The sequence below is a fragment of the Trematomus bernacchii genome, unplaced genomic scaffold, assembly GCF_902827165.1.
Source record: "Trematomus bernacchii unplaced genomic scaffold, fTreBer1.1, whole genome shotgun sequence".
Classification (NCBI taxonomy): domain Eukaryota; kingdom Metazoa; phylum Chordata; class Actinopteri; order Perciformes; family Nototheniidae; genus Trematomus; species Trematomus bernacchii.
Genome location: NW_022987580.1, coordinates 1160238 through 1179710, shown reverse-complemented (window position 1 = coordinate 1179710; position 19473 = coordinate 1160238). Strand labels below are relative to the sequence as shown.

General features: G+C 39.1%; 1 protein-coding gene across 5 annotated transcripts in view; it reads right to left on the bottom strand.

Annotated features, from left to right (window-relative positions):
• The window catches only part of LOC117479889 (cell adhesion molecule 1-like), a 480032-nt gene that overhangs the window by 74409 nt on the left and 386150 nt on the right, over nucleotides 1-19473 (bottom strand). For all 5 annotated transcript variants that reach the window (XM_034126999.1, XM_034127001.1, XM_034127002.1 and 2 more), the window contains 2 exons: nucleotides 9078-9236; nucleotides 1241-1337 (listed from right to left, as the gene is read on the bottom strand). In XM_034126999.1, coding sequence (XP_033982890.1) covers nucleotides 1241-1337; nucleotides 9078-9236 — 256 coding nt within the window. The remainder of the gene's footprint in view (nucleotides 1-1240; nucleotides 1338-9077; nucleotides 9237-19473) is intronic.

Here is a 19473-nt window from a genome sequence, read left to right as displayed (position 1 = left end):
TGTCTGTCTGTCTGTCTGTCTGTCTGTCTGTCTGTCTGTCTGTCTGTCTGTGTGTCTGTCTGTGTGTCTGTCTGTGTGTCTGTGTGTCTGTGTGTCTGTGTGTCTGTCTGTCTGTCTGTCTGTCTGTCTGTCTGTGTGTCTGTCTGTGTGTCTGTGTGTCTGTCTGTCTGTCTGTCTGTCTGTCTGTCTGTCTGTCTGTCTGTCTGTCTGTCTGTCTGTCTGTCTGTCTGTGTGTCTGTCTGTGTGTCTGTGTGTCTGTCTGTCTGTCTGTCTGTGTGTCTGTCTGTCTGTCTGTGTGTCTGTGTGTCTGTCTGTCTGTCTGTCTGTCTGTCTGTCTGTCTGTCTGTCTGTCTGTCTGTCTGTCTGTCTGTCTGTCTGTCTGTCTGTCTGTCTGTCTGTGTGTCTGTCTGTCTGTCTGTCTGTCTGTCTGTCTGTCTGTCTGTCTGTCTGTCTGTCTGTCTGTCTGTCTATCTATCTATCTATCCGTCCATCTATCAAATATTAGCTATCAAATATTAGCTATCTTCTAAATAACCTACCTACCTACCGACCGACCGACCGACCGACCGACCGACCGACCGACCGACCGACCGACCGACCGACCGACCGACCGACCGACCTTTCACATTCCTAGAAAAACGACTTGTTTCTGCTCATTCAACATCAATTTAAATTGATATTGACCCAACGTCAAGTCAATCAGAACTTTCTCAAAACACCTTTTTTCATCTTTTTAAATGTTTACAAACGTGACCATGAAGACAAGGATTAAATCGATTTATGGATTATTTTGTGTTCATTTTCATTTAGTTTTTTTCCTAGCTCTACCATATTTTCTGCAGCAGAACTTGGTGGTAAAGGTTAATTGCTTCATATTTGTTATGTCTGATTGCTGGAGTTGTATTTGTGTACATCCTCCTTTGAACTTACTCTCACTTAATGTGCTGCTGAAAAAGTTTCTTCTCAACAGCAATTCATAGCACAGCAACGAGACACACATAAGCAGACCTTAAAATGAAGTCAAGGTATCTCAATGAATAAATAAATGTGTTTTCTCTACCCTTGGCACATTTTAATTAGTAACAATGTGTGTGTGTGTGTGTGTGTGTGTGTGTGTGTGTGTGTGTGTGTGTGTGTGTGTGTGTGTGTGTGTGTGTGTGTGTGTGTGTGTGTGTGTGTGTGTGTGTGTGTGTGTGTGTGTGTGTGTGTGTGTGTGTGTGTGTGTGTGTGTGTCTCTTACTGGGGTTTGCCTTTGGCCTGACACGTGAGTTCCAGGTTCTCTCCTTCCCTCGTCAGACCCTGAGGAAACTCTACCACGATCTTCACCTCCGGTTTGTCTGAAAGTAAAGATAGAAAGAGAATTAAATGCTGGCATAACATAACAGGTAATGAATTACATATCTTCCCTCTGCATATACTTAAGAGTGGTGCAGTGATCACATCTTTTTTGTGCAACCCAGAAGTTGGGTTAGTTGGCGAACATTAACCCAATGGTATTCTGAATGTGTTTTTGGTTTGAACCCTGAAATATTGTCTGTGTTTAACACAAGCTGAAGACATTTTTGTTGGTTTACAACATAACATATATCTAAGTGTCTAAATCAGACAACATTAGCCGCCTTTAGCTTAGCGGTGGTGAAGTGAAGTCATGTGACCGTGCTGTAGTTCCTTTATAGCCCAACATTAGCCTCCTTTAGCTTAGCGATGGTGACGTGAAGTCATGTGACCGTGCTGTAGTTCCTTTATAGCCCAACATTAGCCACCTTTAGCTTAGCGATGGTGACGTGAAGTCATGTGACCGTGCTGTAGTTCCTTTATAGCCCAACATTAGCCACCTTTAGCTTAGCGGTGGTGACGTGAAGTCATGTGACCGTGCTCTAGTTCCTTTATAGCCCAACATTAGCCTCCTTTAGCTTAGCGGTGGTGACGTGGAGTCATGTGACCGTGCTCTAGTTCCTTTATAGCCCAACGTTAACTTTTTATTCAACATCATAACGTTTGGTTAATATGTGGACATTATCCTGCTGAACAAAACGTTGGAAGTATCATAAACGTCTATTTGCCACAGAGATTATTTTATGCCAAAGCTTTTTGTAGCGGGAACCAGGGAGATGCTAACTTCAGGGTCTGCATACAAAAATACATCATCCCGCATCATTTTTCACAGTAATCAGGTATTTGTTTACCCATCACTCCTTTTCTTCACACAGAACAGTACAGCTCACCATGCTCACAGAAATTGTCCCTATATGTTTAAGTAATAAACACAACAACATTAACATGACCCGATCCAGTAGTGCTGAAGTTAAAGAATAAAGCAGGTCAAGAAACAGGAACTTTATTTTTTTATTACGATTGAGCTTCACACTACACCAACTCTGCGTGGTCTGGATTGATTTGACTTGACATGACGTTAACAACAGAATAAATTCAAGGTGTTTTTCCCTTACATCTTTCCGACCACCGCTGCCTTTTTACCCCCAACCCTCTCTTCCACTGCATCAATCATTCTTCAGCAGTGTTGGGTCTACCTTGGGTATAATATTGATGGAATTGTAAATTAACCCCAACACCAAAACACAAGGCAAAGCATTGGGGAATGACAGACGTGGTTTGGACCCACAAGTAGTCCATCCAAATATATGTTACCTGATAACTATCACACACAAAACAAAAGGCAGTGACTGTAGCGCAGGCGGAGAGAAAATGTAAGAATGTTGTTTTGACAATCAGCGGGGTGCTTTGACAGTTTCTGCTGTGCTATTCTTTGCAACCGCCGAGTTTCTATTGTTCTCATTCCCCCGACTGTTGCTGGTGTTATCAAAGCTCTTTTCTCATCTTGGTGTGAGACATGATCCTTTATTCTGGACAAAAATGCAATGTTTTATTCAATCATCTGAGTAAGGGATTGAGTTTTGTGTGAGAGAAGAACTGAAAGCAAAACATGAATCCTGATATTTGTTTCAGCTTTTAAACGTCCAACCAGTAAATCATACACGAAGGGAAGCTTGAAAACAAGTAACATGCTATATCAATGTAGTGTTTGAGAGATACAGTAACTCATTCTTCTTTATGAATGAGTTAGGGTTAGGGTTTTGTACTTGTATGACATTTCTTTTTATTTTCTGGTATGGTATTATTATATCAGCCCTTGTTCATGACTTTTTGAAATTGTTAAGAATTTATAATTAATACATTTTCTAACTGATTTATCAAAAGGTTTGTCGGAATTTCGCCATAAGATTTGAGGTATTTTACCAAAAACAATGTCATTGGATAACTCACAAAAAGGTTCTTGTACCTTTTCTGTATATATTCAATTGAATTAGATCATTAAACACAAAACAAGAAAACATTAACATTACATTGGTTGAACTTCGTCATTTTGATGAATATCTGTGTTGAAATGTTAGATACAAAATTATTTTACACTTGTGTTTAGTTGTTCTTATTTTTCTTAATTTATTTACAAATGTTTTATTCGAGCCAACTGTTTATGTTGTTGTCTTGGATGTTGCTGTGTATTATATGTTTGGATGTACTTTATAACATGACACCTTTTTGTGCTGTCAATTTGTGTATAAAATAAATCAAAGTTCATTAAAAAAAGATCCAGAATGATGGCTGACATTGTTTGCAATATATTAAAAGCCTCAACCTATAATGACTTCTCAAAGAAATGTGTTGTTTTGTGTGAGATGCTGAAGAAACCGTTAATACCTCCACTCATCTCAGAGCCGACTGATTGCTGAGTCACTGTGCCGTAATTACACTTCCCTGATTGTTATTCTTGTTTTTTCCCCCAGTTTTAAATCCTGAATGCACAGTTTGCTGCGTGCATGTCTAATCAGCCTGCAGACACAAGGCCTGAGTTATGATTTCAAAAGCCGGCTGTAAAGTTTCACACTGCCGTCCGACCTTCTCGGCAACAAACAACACGTGTCTGGTCATCTGTCTAAATCACACCCTGTCAGCGGCCGCCTCTCCGTCTCCGTGATGGACAGCAGACGGGCGAAAAGCCAAGTATTCTGCTCAGTGGGCATGTTCAGACAGCAAGCCTTTGGTTTTGTTTCTCACTGCAGGCGCTACACGGCAACTTTTCTTCACTCTCACAGCCGACCTTGTCATCTCGGAGCAATAAACATGAAGGACGCCGGGCATCTGTAAGTTGTTTTGATAGCCGCGAGTAGTTATGTCAGAGCTTTCTTGTCTCTGCTTGATGGGAAAACACAATGCTGCACAGCCAGATCCGCATCCTGCCTCTTCAGTGGGAATGAATTAGTGTCTACAGTATGCAAGAAGGCCGTTATCATTACGCTAACTGAATTATTTGCTTTATTGTGCGCCTCACCTCATAAGCACTCGAGACGGCACTATCCATCTCCGTGCAGCCGGGCGACCTTAAGGGAGAAGCAACGAGTCGACGCAGCAAAACAGCCCGCTCCGCTCATACACATAAACATTACACGCTTATTTAATTACGCTATCCCCTGACAATGGCCTTTTAGCTGTTTTCTTAGCACACAATGCACTCCGCTCTACTAGCAAATTGCCCACACAGTGAGTGATTGAAATGTAAATTACCTCGTCTATCAGGATAATATATCATCAGTAAACAAACACCGCCATAGTACGCTTTAATTCATGGCTCTTTATAATGTCCTACAAATATGTAGCTGGGTTATAAAATGGCTTGTAGAAAAAGACAACTAGCAAACCACAAGACATGACAGTGAGTTTGCACCCCTCACTGTCTGAGTTAGCTTACCAAACACTAATTAGGTCTCTATCATTAATTAAAGAGGACATTCTGCTTATTTTCAGGTTCATATCAGTATTTAGTTTCTCTACTGTGACATGTCTCCATGCTTTAATGTTCAAAAAGCTCTTTATTTTTCTCATACTCAACTGAGAACAAAATCAGTTAGAAAATACTTGCAATGTGTTTCAATATTTTTCAATGTTCAAACATTTCTGTAGAAACACACACAGAACAAATAAACAATTAGCTACTCTAACTTTCATATTTAGCACAACATAATACCTCCTAAACTTAAGTTTCCACAGAGATCGCGTACAAAAAAAATGACCTTGCATCTCGGGGCTATTTAGTATTTTAATATTTACAATGAAAAAATGAACTCATAAATGATTTAATGGGTTTCTATTATTATATTTTCTGTACTAAAAACCATGACTCCAAAACTGAGGTACACCCTGAACTGTGCATATTGTACTTTAACACCTCTGGCGAATTACACTTCCAATTAACTCCAATCAAATCAGCCAAATTGCTATATTTAGAGTAAGGAAAAAAGAAAAATCCTTTGTAAATCAAAAGCTGCTCTTCAGGAAACTCAGGAAATTACAGAGCCTGATAATAAGGAGCACGACAAAAGTCAAAGAAATGAAGACAATCTCCAATTATGATGTTCTCGAAGATGTTCCACACAATAGATTATAATGTTAAACTTGACTGTTTTGTTGGCTGATACAGTATGCACAGAGTCTCTCTCTCTGTTATCAGAGGCCGACTAAATGCCACGCTGCCTCTGAAGATGATCTGATCTCCTCTTCTCGCTCTCCCGGGGAAAGGTCAGATGGCTGCAGAAGAGTTTTATTTTTTTTAAACAGAATGCTAGGACATGCCAGAGGCTAAAGACATAAGGTTACCGGGGCATGAAAGACATCAATTCTGTCATTTTGCATCAATAAAAATATCTAAAGCTCCACATTACAAAGGCCTGGCATATTAATGACTGCCCACACGGCTCCAGTGCTGAGTTCAAATGGGATTCCATCGTTATGATAAGTCCAGTATTCATATATATCTAAGGCAAACTTATAATGTGTTGCAAATATCTGTCTTCAATGCCCATTGATATTCTTTACTGTTATACATTTTAGCAATAAAAACATAACCCTGGATCACATTTAGAAATGTAAGAGTGGCGCACTCACCACAGATAACGTATCGTAACGTATCGTCTTATGTTAACGTATCATAACGTATCGTAACGTATCGTAACGTATCGTAACGTATCGTAACGTATCATAACGTATCGTCTTATGTTAACGTATCATAACGTATCGTAACGTATCTTAACGTATCTTAACGTATCGTAACGTATCGCAACGTATCGCAACGTATCGCAACGTATCGTAACGTATCGTAACGTATCGTCTTAACTTATGTTAACGTATCATAACGTATCGTAGCGTATCGTAACGTATCGTAACGTATCGTAACGTATCATAACGCATCTTAACGCATCTTAACGTATCATAACGTATCATAACGTATCTTAACGTATCATAACGTATCATAGCGTATCCTAACGTATCCTAACGTATCCTAACGTATCGTAACGTATCTTAACGTATCTTAACGTATCGTAACGTATCGTAACGTATCCTAACGTATCGTAACGTATCGTAACGTATCGTAACGTATCGCAACATATCGCAACGTATCGCAACGTATCGTAACGTATCCTAACGTATCCTAACGTATCCTAACGTATCATAACGCATCTTAACGCATCATAACGTATCTTAACGTATCATAACGTATCGTATCGTAACGTATCGTATCGTAACGTATCGTAACGTATCCTAACGTATCCTAACGTATACTAACGTATCATGACGTCGCATAGCGTATCATAACATGTCTTAACGTATCGTAACGTATCATAACGTATCATAACGTATTATAATGTTATTAACGTGGCATAGCGTATCATAGCGTATCCTAACGTATCTTAACGTATCATAACGTATCATAGCGTATCCTAACGTATCTTAACGTATCATAACGTATCCTAACGTATCCTAACGTATCCTAACGTATCATAACGTATCCTAACGTATCCTAACGTATCATAACGTATTGTATCGTAACGTATCGTATCGTAAGGTATCGTAACGTATCGTAACGTATCCTAACGTATCATGACGTCGCATAGCGTATCATAACATGTCTTAACGTATCGTAACGTATCATAACGTATCATAACGTATTATAATGTTATTAACGTGGCATAGCGTATCATAGCGTATCCTAACGTATCTTAACGTATCATAGCGTATCTTAGCGTATCATAGCGTATCTTAACGTATCATAACGTATCATAACGTATCTTAACGTATCTTAACGTATCATAACGTATCATAACGTATCCTAACGTATCATAGCGTATCCTAACGTATCATAACGTATCATAACGTATCATAACGTATCCTAACGTATCCTAACGTATCCTAACGTATCATAACGTATCATAACGTATCTTAACGTATCATAACGTATCATAACGTATCATAACGTATCCTAACGTATCCTAACGTATCTTAACGTATCTTAACGTATCTTAACGTATCATAACGTATCCTAACGTATCTTAACGTATCATAACGTATCATAACGTATCTTAACGTATCTTAACGTATCATAACGTATCATAACGTATCATAACGTATCCTAACGTATCCTAACGTATCCTAACGTATCTTAACGTATCATAACGTATCATAACGTATCTTAACGTATCTTAACGTATCATAACGTATCCTAACGTATCTTAACGTATCATAACGCATCTTAACGTATCATAACGTATCCTAACGTATCATAACGTATCATAACGTATCCTAACGTATCATAACGTATCATAGCGTATCATAACGTATCTTAACGTATCATAACGTATCATAACGTATCTTAACGTATCATAACGTATCTTAACGTATCATAACGTATCTTAACGTATCATAACGTAAACTTCGGAGGCCAGATGCACAAATAATGTGCATAAACAAGAAAAAACATAATTTCCGAATTTCATATTCAGTATTTTAATTTAGGATCTAAGGTTCTCTAAATGTTCTCGAAACATTCTAAAGTGTATTTGTTTATGTTGTTGTTGTTGTTGTTGCATCCCACATACCATGCCTAAGTGACAATCAATATTTTGTTGTCAATTATTTCTGTTGGATATGGTGCATTTCACTTGTCGTTTACCTCGGGTTAGGGTTAGGGTTAATATGACTTTGTACTCTATTTTACTTTGACATTTCATCATAGTATAAGATATTATTGCCGATAACGGTATGGATCATTTTCTATGAACTAAATGCATTTGCGGTCTATAAATAATCACAGCTGTTTTGGAGGCCATTATGAAATACCTTTCCCATGACTTCTCTTCTGCTCTTTTCATTAAAGGAATTGCAAAGAGAGACTAAGGTGTTCATGTGCAAACACTTGATTAAAGTGCACGCCTACTTCCACTTATGGACCATTTTTGGAGGAGTTCAGAAGCACTCAATATCACAAAGATGTAAATTCCTTCTTTTGTGCGCACTCAAGAGTTTAAGTCTCGACCTTTTTGTAATTCTCTGCACCTGGTTAGTGCACACTTAAAATCCCAAACATCTTGGCATATGTATTATGCACATAATAGCATAAAAGCAGCGCTATTCATTTACTTTTTACCTCAAGCTGGATTGAACTGCTATATTATTGTAAGCTTAAATGTCAGGAAATACTGTGAATATTAAAGTTATTTTATAATATCAAGTAAATGCAACAGAAACATACTGTAATGACAACTCATGTTAAAAACACGCAAACACAACCTGATACATTAGTATATTTCTTTAGAAGACATTCACAAATGCACAATTTTATACATTTACATTTTGTATTCATCCTGCTCTGATATGGTTTCTCTCTAATGACTTTGCCATGCACCGACATTTCAGCGGGGGGGGAAATGTGGGAAATTGATGTCATTTAATTAGTGGAGATGGAACACTCTACTCTGTGGCAGACCAATTTTCTCCTTGCATAACCTGAGCGTGAGATGATTTCCCTTCAATGACACTGCCATACAGCAAACTTTTAGTTGGGAAAAGTAGCAAATTTATGCCGTTTAATTAGTGGCGATGGAACACTCTTCTGTATTACAGTCCAATTTGCGGAGTTGAGCTGATGAGACACTTGAAAAACTTGCATATGGCAGCTTAAAATATCCACGCTGATTTCTAATTTACGGAATAGCAGAAGTACTTACACTGAACCTCGAGGTATTTCTGTGCAAGGAAGTCCTTCACGGCAGGGTGGTCCACGATGCACGCCACCGGCACGCCGTCGTCCTCCTTACTGACGGTGAAGGTCAGCCGGCTGGTCACGGTGTACATCTTGTCGTAGGTCAGCTCCACTTTGGGCTTACCTATTGGGAACAAACAAAAGCACACTTAATCACAGCAGAACATGTGTGATATCACAGTGTTTAACTAGCCTATTTCAAACCCTAGTTTGAGCGAAAACTAAAAGGTACCATGGGGTCAGATTAGAATTTTCCAAAGGGGGGTTCTTTTAGCACGAAACACTTGAACTAACTGAAGGATAAGTTAAACAAGAAAGTAGAAAGAAAGTGAGGTCATAGAAAACTATTTCTGCTAAAAAGTGAGCAATGATTGAGTCAGACCTAAACATTTCAGATGTGTGTATCTCATAATGATGATAATTTTCTGAATATGTTAGAATGGGGGGTCAATGGCAGCAATATCAAAAGAAAAATATATAAAACGCCAAACTTGGTACACATGAATAGCAGGGGGAGACTATATTGACACCAACTTTCACAAGCACACTTAATCACAGCAGTACATGTGTGATATCAAAGTGTTTAACTAGCCTTTGCTTCTAAAAGTGATGTCCCAAAGTTTGGCCAAACCCTGATGATGACAATTTTCAGAATATGTTGGAATGGGGGATCAATGGCAGCTATATCAAAAGAAAAATATATCAAACACCAAACTTGGCACACATTAATAGCAGGAGGAGACTATATTGACACCAACGTTCATGGCTCTACCACTTGGCGTTCTGGATCTATATGAGGATTATCCCGTTTTTAACTTCAATGGGAGTCAATGGCAGCTATATCAAAGAAAGAAGCTAGAGGCGCTAAACTCGGTACACATTAGATTAGAAGATGGAGGACATCATCCAATACACAAAATGGTATGACTCCACCCCTTACCATTTGGGATTTATATGAGGATCATCCCTTTTGTATGGTTACCAACCCTTTACCTAAGCCTTTTGTTTTGTGTCCCTATTTTGTCGACAGCAGATAGCATCAGTCTTCTGTCCATGTAATGATCCTTCTTAATTTGTAGGTGTTGTCTGTATTCTTTGGGGTATAAACGGGTTATGGCTTGAAGAAAATATGTTCACGACCCGTCAAAGTTGGATTAATATGCTAACGAAAGGAGACTTTGGCAGAACTGACTATCGCGAAAACAACCCCAACCCAACATTTGGATCCTGTGCTTTACCCGAGTACTTCCTGATTTGATTGAAAAGCATGGAGGCCTTTTCTAGGAACGCTAGTTACCTCTTATACCGTAGTCACTTATCCTTTGCATTGGTTTTGCGTCTGTTTGAGCTCAACCAGGACAGGTTGTCAGTCTTTCACAGGATTGACACAAAACAACTTTTCACACCGACAGGCAATTTAAAAACTATATTTCACCTAATCTATACATGTCTTTGGCCTGTGGGAGAAAACCTCCATCCAGACTTTTTAGACAGAAATGTAACTTCCATTCTTCCCTTGTTCCCACATTTTGATCTATACTTTCTAATTTAAACACAAACACTAACACAGCACAGCTTGTTGTTTTAATCTCCTGAAAGTCTCTGCTGGTTGGTTGGCTTCCTCCTTTAGGGCTCCATTGATTTTCAGTTTCTTTTCAGCACTACATACATAATGAAAACTGAGCTCAGGAGGTTTAGGCCGGCTTTACAGTGAAAATACATTATCTTTTTCAACAAAAAAACTTTCTGAAATATAAACTTCACTTTGGATTTCTTCCTAGCTTGCACTGAACCTTCATGTTATGCATCCTTGGTTCCTCTGGCAGTACTTCTTGAACAACTTTTTGTTGAAGGCTCACTAAGTTTTACTTGACAAAGAGATGGAACCTTTGGACTGAAGGCTGCCAGGGGATAATAACAATGGTTTTAAAAATGTGAAGGCATTATAAAGACAGCTATTCTCTGGCTGCAATGTGAGTGTCTTTCTTCCGTTGACCTTTGAAAAAAGTGTGGAGAAGAAGTAAAGAGGTTGTCCTTGAAAATGGTCAGAGAAGGTGAATCAGCTAACAATACTGTCAGAGGCTCTGGATCACATATAACGTTATACAAAGACAGATTTAGCAGCAAACTAGTAGATCTGAAGCCAGCACAGTAACCTCTGATTAGTGACTGCTCTGTAATATTAAATGGACAATATGTTCTCAAAAGCAATGAAGAGGATAGCTCATCACAGTCATACAAAATAAGAGGAATAGCTGCAGACAGCGCTGCATGGCAGAGGCGCAAAGAGAGATTGATTGTTTTTACCCCTTTGTCCTACTTCCTAACTCACTGCTGCACAGGTGTGTTTGGAGCCGATCAATACAACAGAAACTGGGAGCATAGAAAAGTGAAAGAGACTGCCAAGACGAATGCTGCTGGAGGTGAACATCTGTCTACTAGTTTCGATTTTTGGCTGCAAAATATGTGCGAAAAACTAATTCTACCCACTCCTGTACTGTGGCTTTGTCTGATGTGCACGGTTTGAGGGAGGAGATTGTCTCGGATAAATACCACAAGAGGCTTCAGATTCATTTTCAAACCAAAAAGTATTTTGAGATGCATGAAACAGTGAATGAAGAAGTGTCTGGATTCAAGTGGTCAGGATCTTTTGTTTTGAATCTTAGAAATGTGTGGGTGGTGGTGACGAAGTTGATAGGGACTTGGCTTGGCAACCAGTTCGAGTCCCGGCAAGACCAAGTGCTTGGCCGAGGTGTCCGTGAGCAAGGCACCGTTCCCTACACTGCTCCCCGGGCGCCGGACACGGCAGCACGTTGCTCCTAACACTAGGATGGGTCAAATGCAGAGGAATAATTTCGTTACATAGTACCTGTACTGTGAAATGACAATAAGAGCAATTTATTTATTTATTTATTAATTTAATTTATGTATTGAAATAAAGTTTAATCTTAAACATCTGTTGGTTTTAAATTCTGTCCAAACAACCAGTCAATCCTCTCAGTAGATCCAGAGCTGAATCCCAGACCAAATGCCAGAGGGTCTTTATTTCGCATATTTCTCTCAGTGATTGTGATGGCATGTTAAATGTTTGTTTTTTTCTTGTATTGCGTCTTGATATCTGTCCATGTTGATGTGACAAATGGAGCTGCTGTGATGCAAGTCAAATGCCAGACTTGATTTGACCATTAAAGTATTATCGTATCTGGAAGGAATACGTGTGACATTTAGCTGACACTTGTATCCAATAAACTTCAATACCGTAGACATATGGGAGCAATTTTGGGATCAAGTATTTAACCCAAGGATGCTTGGACATGTTGACTGCAGGGACTCAGGATCTAACGTCTGATTGGTCGACGTCCATTTTGTCCCCCTGAGCCACAGTTACCCCAAATGAACCATCAATGGTAATGTACTCCAGATGATTTGCCACGACCAGACAAACAAGTCTTTCTTTTTGGATCCATTTGCACAGGAAGCATATCCCCGAGTGCTAATATATAAAACAGATGCTACTGCTGAAACTAAGGAGAGTGAAAAATGGGAACTTCAGATTGTGAGGTGAATTTGATTTTCTCCACGCCAGCATTGAGGTCTCTTCCCATGACCACAGGGCAGCATCCATGTGTGCTGGGTGGAGATAAAACAAATGATTCCTGCTGTGCACTGTCAAGCACAAAAAGTGTCTGCTGTCCACTCCTCCAGGAGACACTTGATGGACATCTGACAGAACTACAAATGTGCTGCATCAAATATTAATCTGTTCAAGTATTAACAATGCTGCTCTTAAGGGAAAACCCACAATGCATCACAACAAATACGCCCATTGTTTTCTATCAAAGCCCACTCACTGGAGGCATCACACTCAAGACGTACAGCTACCCTCCACAAAGCAACTTAATCACATTGTCTCCCCGCGTTAGCATGTAGGGTTAATGATCCCTGAACAGTGTGTGCGTGATTAAAGCACATACAGTACATGTTCTAGAGGAATGGCACAGCAGATATATTCACTGAGGTAATCACATACTTTTATGCATAATAAATCTACATATATTTACATTCTTATAGAGATATGGGAACAAATGATGAAATATCCTGCACGTCTCTTATTTCCAGGAATGAAACACTAGTTCCCTCGTTCCCATTGCACAGTAGTACAAACAGAGGAGGAGGTCATGCATACTGAGGCAGGAGAAGGACTAATATATCAATATTTATATATAAGTATGACTGTAAGAACTATACTATAAAGGAGAAATATAGTTTATAATAAACTAATGTGTATTATCAGTTGCTGTGTTATCCCTTTGAGTTAGCTGAGCCGGCTAATCTTTTGTTAGCTCATTGCTAACGAGAAAAGGGATGAAATAATGCAATCATTCAGATGTTCTAGACCAGGGATGGGCAACTTGGATGGTGGGGGCCACATCATTGATGTACTGGCCACCAGGGGGCCGCAGATTCACTTGGAACACACACACACACACACACACACACACACACACACACACACACACACACACACACACACACACACACACACACACACACACACACACACACACACACACACACACACACACACACACACACACACACACACACACACACACACACACACACACACACACACACACACACACACATTCCATGTATTGTATGTAATTATTAACAAAGATACTAAGTCTGACATCTTCATTGACATTTTACAATCTTTCAGGGAACATCCTCTAATGAGCTCACTAAACAAACATCACTTCACAGAAATGATATTTAATTTTTACAAGTGGCATGTTTGTATTGAACAGGTTATTTAACAGTGGAATAAAACTATTTTAAACTATTGGAAATTACGGAAAATGTGTGTGCATTGAGATGAACCATTAAGATGACATAAACATGAAGTCATGAACTCTAACCCAGACATTAGTCGTCTAACTTGAACCTAAGACACTTGTAGCCTCTGCTGACGCACAATAAGGGGAGTGTCAACACAGACACCCGTCAACCCGCACTCTGCTGTTCCTCAGCGCCGCTCCCCCCCCCTCCCGCTGATATTATGAATGAAAAGCGTATAGTAATCATAGATAACACGGCAGGGTCCGTGACAGTTTGTTTTCATCTGATTTCAAATAAACAAAGTCTTGGTTTTTAGAATATTAAACTTGTTTCGCCAAATTCAGATGATAAATACAACTTTGAAGCTTGGAAAGGCATAATTACAAGCGGTAACTTAACGTCACAGCAGGCATAACAACAGCCGGTGTTTCTTGTGAGTGTTTCTCCGGGAAACAAACACAATACACACAAACACGTCACAGATTATTTTGAGGTATTTGAAATCATGTACGCAGCTCACGACGTAACTAGGAGTCTAGTGGACGGTATCGGTACTACAAGTAAAACAAAAATTAATTACGTTGTTTATAAATTAATCTGAGGGCCGCCATTTGCCCATCCCTGTTCTAGACCTTCACAATATTATTGAAGCAAATTGATTACATTATGAAACTGAAGTCATTTCACAGGGGTCGTGATGCTCAAAATAATGTAATGCTGAACTGTTCGACATTAGCACATGAGTTAGCAATGTAGCAAGCTATGCTAAGCTAGTGTTTTTCTTTGAGGACAAAAACGAATAAACAAACACCTTTTACACAACAAGGAATATTATAAATGTATTATCATTATCATGGAAGACATTACCATGACATTTGGACACTTGGTGACTGTTTGCATGGCTAGACATACAAATAAAGCTAACAAGCTAAATGCTAACATGCTAATCAGGAGCTGGTTTCAAGGAGTAGCTGATAGAGCAGGCTTTTGTAGAAGTTAAGCTAATAGGCTTCTCCTTGTTGTTTGACATATTTCCTTGACATTTCCTGACCCTTTGCTATTGCTAAATAGTGCAAATGTACAAGTAGACTTCTGTGTAATATAGAAAAGTTAAATAATAATGTATTAATGCAGTGCAGTAGTCCTGGTGCCCTTGTTTTGCGTTAGATTTGATCTCTTTCTATAAGATTAGAAAGAGTGTATCTAGCAGGTGCAGATTATGAGTAAAAGAGAACTAGAAAAGATAAAATAAGAAAAGTAAACGTCTCTGAAATCAAGTGGCACTTTGCTGTGTAGATCCTAAAATAAAATCTCTTTCCCTTCGCCTCCTCTACGTTTCACTCCTTATCGTTTAACCACATTTGTGTGTGGAGCCGTGAGGGAGTAGTGTCTAGTTAAATAAAAGATATGTCTCCACACTTCAATCGCTTTACTTTGTCCAAAATATTATTTTATCCACCTGTGGGGTGTTCCTGCCGGGGAAGAGGAGGGTCATTGAAATCGCCCCGTGGTCGTCTCTTAAGACTCGAGGCTAATGGCTGTTCTGGTCCTTGTCAGTCAATGGAGAGCCTATTCTTTTTTAAACATCCGTCTTCTTTCTTTTGTCTCAGAAGATAAAAAATGTATGACTTGCAGAGATACAACTCCCTTCTTCTTGACTTTCAGTCCAGAGAGGGCAAAAGCACACACATCCTTTACTCAAGGAGAAGTACAGATACTCGTGTTTAAAAATACTCTGGTAAAAGTAGAAGTACTGACTAAACTTCTTTACTCAAGTCAAAGTAAAGAGGGCTTTGAAATGTACTTCAGTAAAAAGTACCCATAACTAGCAGCTGTTTTAAAGAGTACCTGACCTCCCTTTATATTAATAGAACAATAATGTCATTGTTAGCTAATGAATGTTTCCATGCTGAACAACGGCAACATGACAACGTTTTCATTGGTCCCTCTTCTTTAGAGAAGACCAGGAAATGATGGATACACGGATCGTGTTCAAATCAATAGGCACGCAATGACTCTAAATAATAATGATCACGCCACCAAACACACATTCAAACTAAAGGAACCAGCCTGTTTGGGAAATGAGAGAAGTAGAAAGTACAGGTATTTGGGTTCAACATGTGAGAAGTAGAAAGTACAGGTATTTGTGTTCAACATGTAAGAAGTAGAAAGTACAGGTATTTGTGTTCAACATGTAAGAAGTAGAAAGTACAGGTATTTGGGTTCAACATGTAAGAAGTAGAAAGTACAGGTATTTGAGTTCAACATGTAAGAAGTAGAAAGTACAGGTATTTGTGTTCAACATGTGAGAAGTAGAAAGTACAGGTATTTGTGTTCAACATGTAAGAAGTAGAAAGTACAGGTATTTGAGTTCAACATGTAAGAAGTAGAAAGTACAGGTATTTGTGTTCAACATGTAAGAAGTAGAAAGTACAGGTATTTGTGTTCAACATGTAAGAAGTAGAAAGTACAGGTATTTGTGTTCAACATGTAAGAAGTAGAAAGTACAGGTATTTGGGTTCAACATGTAAGAAGTAGAAAGTACAGGTATTTGTGTTCAACATGTAAGAAGTAGAAAGTACAGGTATTTGGGTTCAACATGTAAGAAGTCAAAGTAATAAGTCGTGGAGTAAAGTACTGATACCAGAAACATGTACTTAAGTACAGTAACAAAGTATTTGTACTACACTACTTCCCACCAGGATTCATCGAGGCCTGGACATTTGTTGATAAATGTCTAAACAACGGGGGTGATAGTAAGAGAAGAGACGAGGTGATAATAGAGAGATAATGAGTCTGTGCATATTAGGAAAGATGGTTAGATTTACATTGGCAAGCATGACAATTGCAACCTTTAAATGATATTTAAAAGAGCCTGATTATCCCTCCAGGTAATTACATTTAATTCCGGGGGAGTTTAATTAGAAATAAGTCTTCCAGGCAAGAAGCCACGGCTGAAGGTAATTGAAGTAATTCTGCCCTGGTGTCAAAGACTCTGGCACCCTCAGCCATTCTTCTTATTTCCATCCTCTCATCACCTTGCACTCCTTCTGTCTTCCATATTTTAAGCATCACCAGCTTCCCTTTTCACAACATGACTTCAAAATAGCTTGCATTTTAAACGGCAGCAGCGTAACTTAAGGTGTGTAAAACTAAAACTAAAAGGTTAACATCAGCAGCTCAACCATTTAAAAATGAGCAATTCAGCTAAACACTGTATATATTGTTATATAAATGTTATATATTGTTATATAAATGTTATATATTGTTATATAAATGTTATATATTGAAGTGCAGCATTGCAAAATGTAAAGAAGATGACGTGGTTAACCCTGAATAGTGTATCAGTATTTCTTTAGTATACAGAATATGTATATATACATTTATAAAACGGACAAGTCAAATCAAGCAATCTGATTGGTTCTTAGCCGTGATATAATGAGCGTATTTCACGGGTAGAATTGTAGTTACTTTTCACAAGTCAGTATCCCTCCGCGTCTGAGAAAAGCTACAACCGTTACAGCTGTTACATTACGTCCGTTAGGAAACTAAGTAACTAACAAAGCTCAAGATGGAAACATGTAAGGTTAACTTGGACCTCCGGGGGGGTCTCACTATGGAGGAGTGGATTGAGGGGGGGGGGGTCTCACTATGGAGGAGTGGATTGAGGGGGGGGGGGTCTTACTATGGAGGAGTGGATTGAGCAGTGCCTATCTCCAGAGAGCACCTACACGACGACATGCAGAGCATCGTGAAGAGCAGGTAGACCAACTGGAGAAGTACCACCATTCAAAAGCTTTCTGATGCGGGTCTTGAAAGCAGAGAAATGATGACCGATAGTGGCCACAGGTGAGAAAGCTCTCTCCAGAGCTACTGGAAGCCCAATCTCAGGGACCGGAGAAAGTGGAGCAATATTCTCTCCACGCAAAGCAACAGCCTAGAACAACCTCAGCCTATACAAGTAACCACGTAAGCCATGCTGCTGATGCTGGACAGGTTTTCAGTGGCTGCACAATAAACGGCAACATACACATTAATGTAAATAGCTAAATAATGGATCAACGCTCTCTGTGTAATATGTTCGCTAGCTGTTAGTGTTGTTGCATAGCAACCACCTCGCACTATGTTTCGTGCAGAAGGCAACGGAGGGACTATTTTATTTTGAACATCATTATTTACTAATAAAAACTATTTAAAGAGTGTGTATTTTTCTTTCACATTGCCACACTTGGTAACCGTTTTATAAAAGCAATAGCTCCTGTCGTGAGCTATTGCTTAAATATTCTATGTTGAAGTATCACTGAATGAGTCAGGTTCTATAGCTGTGTTAAGAGTCATTTCCTGTAATGACACATTAGATATTTGGACATGTGTTTACGACATTCAGGAGCTCCTCATGCCTCCATAAACATTCATCTGTTTGTCATCTTGCAATTTATTTATTAATCTAAATAGTTAGCACTGTAACAAACCATATTTAATGTTATCTTACTGTACAATATTTAATTTTACATTCTGTTCTTGTATCATATTCTAGTTACGTGTGTAGAGTAGAGACTTCTTGCACTATTTTTTATTTGTATTTTTGTATTTTATTATATCACTTTGTTGCCTCGTTGGAGGAGCTCGGGTCATTGCCATTTCTACACTGTAGCTTACAGTATGTGCGTAAGACATTAAAACCTTTGAATCTTCAATGAACATTACCTTTAACTGTTCAATACTTAGAGCCTCCCCTTGTGCACACTGGTAAGCATTTAAATACTTGACTTCCCACATCTAGTCTAAATATAATGACATAATAAGCGTCTTTGAGCATTAGGAAAAGCACTATACAAATTACATGTATTATTATTACATCTGGTCACATTAAAGGTTTCTAAAGACTATGATTAGGACATGCTTCCCACAAAAAATAAAACAGAGAGATCTGAAGAGTGGCCAGAGAAGCTAGAAAACATACTTTCTTTTTAAGTGTCGGGGATTTCTAACAGTTTTAAGACAATCCCTGACCTTGGCATGCTGCAACGTTCTCAGATTTGACCACGGAGGGTTTAATGTGCTGCGGTGTGGAGGTGAAGCCGCTCAGGGCCGGAGACACAGCCTCTGATTAGGACCTTTGTTTCAAAGACTTCACAAAGCTATGGTCTGGCTCTGAGGCGGAGCTCTGCTGGCAGGAGGCCTGTTCGGCTTCTGAAGCTCCACCACCTTTGATGAAGGCATGAAAGTTGTCACAGTGCCAACAGGCTCTGACCACCGCTGCACATCCACATTGCTCTAATGGAAGATATTCAGAGCTGCAGCAGAGCTTCATTTTAGAAAAAAGCAACTTGCATTGATGCAGACACTAAAAAGGAAAAAGCCGGCAGAGGAAGAAAGAAACTGACCCTAAAAAGGCTTCATTTACATACATGGCAATAAACTGGAACTGCGCTATGCATGCTAAAGTTAGAGATGATCAACTTTTTAAAGTAGAAATGTTTATATACAGTCGCAGTCAAAAGTTTGGATACACACAC